Genomic DNA, 1,701 nt, shown 5'->3' with positions numbered 1-1,701 from the left:
CCACAAAAGGAATCATCAAATGCTACCTATTCCAAATAACTTCTTCCTGGAGCTTTAGTCTCCAAGCGAAGCTCCAACCCCAAAGAGCACCCCTCCAACTCCCCCACTCAGCTCGTTTAAACTAGCAACAGCAGTGAACTGCACACTTGCGCATCTGCTGAGCTTATCAAACTAACAACTTTTCAGCGCAACACTCCTAAAAACGATATTAAAGAGCTAATAGAGGAATTATATTATGATGATGTCCTGAAGGCAGAGTGTTGGACGGAGCAGGAACTAATTAAAGAGACAGAGGCCCAATTTCAAGTCATACAATTGCAAAGTCAAAGTTATGTTTGATATGTACAGCATTTTTATGATCATGCTATAAAATGGCAAGATGGAAAATACATACTACTGTATCTTTAATCCCTGGAGATTAAATGTGTCCCAAAATGGTACATCTTTTCAAATTGTTATAAAAATTCAATATTTTCTTTTACTTTTTCAAATTAAATCTACTCAGCAGCTCCAGACATATCCAGAGATATTAAGTTTTTCATATTTTAAAAATGTTCTCTACATACAAATACACACACACACACACACACATATATATAGAAATCAAAATATAAATATGTGGTTTGTGATGAGAATTCTAATTCCTTGAATATGTGCTTGTAACTGAAATAAATGTACAATATCCTTTCACAGAAAACCGGTGAGTCGCGATTTCCTATCATGTCGATTCACAATTAATAAGATATTTTCGTATCACTAGCACTACACATAGATGTTCTTTTTTAACCCTAACGAACAAATATACTTGTTCTTGGGGGATCTGATATATATAGTGGTAGCATAGTGTTTGTTTGTACTTACTGTTGCGTCTTACGAGAAAGGAATCTGGTGCGGTTAACTTTAGCAGCTAGCTTCAGTGTCTTCCAGTAGGTATTTTTGTGATACTCGGTTTAAATAAAATATAACAGGTTGGTTTCCTATTCAGTAGATGCATAAAGTAAAAATTGAATTAAAGATCCTCAAAGTAAATGAAGAAAACTACAGAATCACGTCTCGCATTGGTTCAACTACCTATGTGGCTAAAATGGTGCTGCTGGGATGACTTGGGCAGGAAAATGGAGAAACAGATATGTTCAATGTATGTAGGAATAAAGAAACCGCACATAAGATTGACGTCACTTCCGAGAGCATTTTTGGTATTTGAATTTGTCTCCTAAAGGATCTCGCAACTAAGTTTGTTTTTGTTATGTGTTTAAATTAAATCATACATTTACTAATATGTCACAAAGTTTTAAAATCGATTTGTTGACGTTTTACTAAATTATCTGTTCACAGAGGAAGGTCGAAATTCCAACTCCCGTATTTTAATAGAATGTAGCATTGATGACGGTTTACTAGCGTCACGAACACGTGACTTCCTGACTGCAGTTGCTTTCTGAGCGAAATGGCTGCTGTCGCTGTGGTGGACGCATTCTCCAGTACAGATCCTGTTGCAGAAGGACTTCTCGAACTCATCAAGCCTGCGATTCATCAGCTCGATTTACACGTCCACTCAGTCAGGTAAACTGGATTATGGATCACAATACAATGCGATCAATTGCCTTGACAATCACGTGACATCTCGGTCAAGAATAAATAAACTCCGTTTGCTACAATAGTATACTCGTTATTCATGTTTTATATGGAAGCACCTCCTTAATA

The 1,701-nt window shown here is 36.5% G+C and overlaps 2 protein-coding genes across 4 annotated transcripts in view; one reads left to right on the top strand and one right to left on the bottom strand.

Moving 5' to 3' along the window:
- Positions 1-1,134, bottom strand: part of chtopa (chromatin target of PRMT1a) — a 19,792-nt gene extending 18,658 nt beyond the window's left edge. For 2 of the 3 annotated variants that reach the window (XM_015015611.1, XM_015015612.1), the window contains exon 1: positions 862-1,132. The gene's annotated coding sequence lies outside the window, so the exon portion shown is untranslated. Of the gene's footprint in view, positions 1-861 lie in introns of all 3 variants that reach the window. The other variant, XM_015015615.1, reaches the window with a different exon arrangement.
- A 262-nt stretch (positions 1,135-1,396) lies between these two features.
- The window catches only part of snapin (SNAP associated protein), an 11,659-nt gene continuing 11,354 nt past the window's right edge, over positions 1,397-1,701 (top strand). Inside the window, exon 1 of the mRNA XM_015015616.1 lies at positions 1,397-1,560. Within this exon, the coding sequence (XP_014871102.1) occupies positions 1,445-1,560 (116 nt within the window). The 5' untranslated portion in view covers positions 1,397-1,444. The remainder of the gene's footprint in view (positions 1,561-1,701) is intronic.

Source organism: Poecilia latipinna, unplaced genomic scaffold (genome assembly GCF_001443285.1).
Source record: "Poecilia latipinna isolate Pla-1442-1.1 unplaced genomic scaffold, P_latipinna-1.0 Scaffold1934, whole genome shotgun sequence".
In the NCBI taxonomy this organism is placed as follows: Eukaryota; Metazoa; Chordata; class Actinopteri; order Cyprinodontiformes; family Poeciliidae; genus Poecilia; species Poecilia latipinna.
Note: the sequence above shows the minus strand (reverse complement) of the source record. Positions and strands in the feature narration are given on the sequence as shown.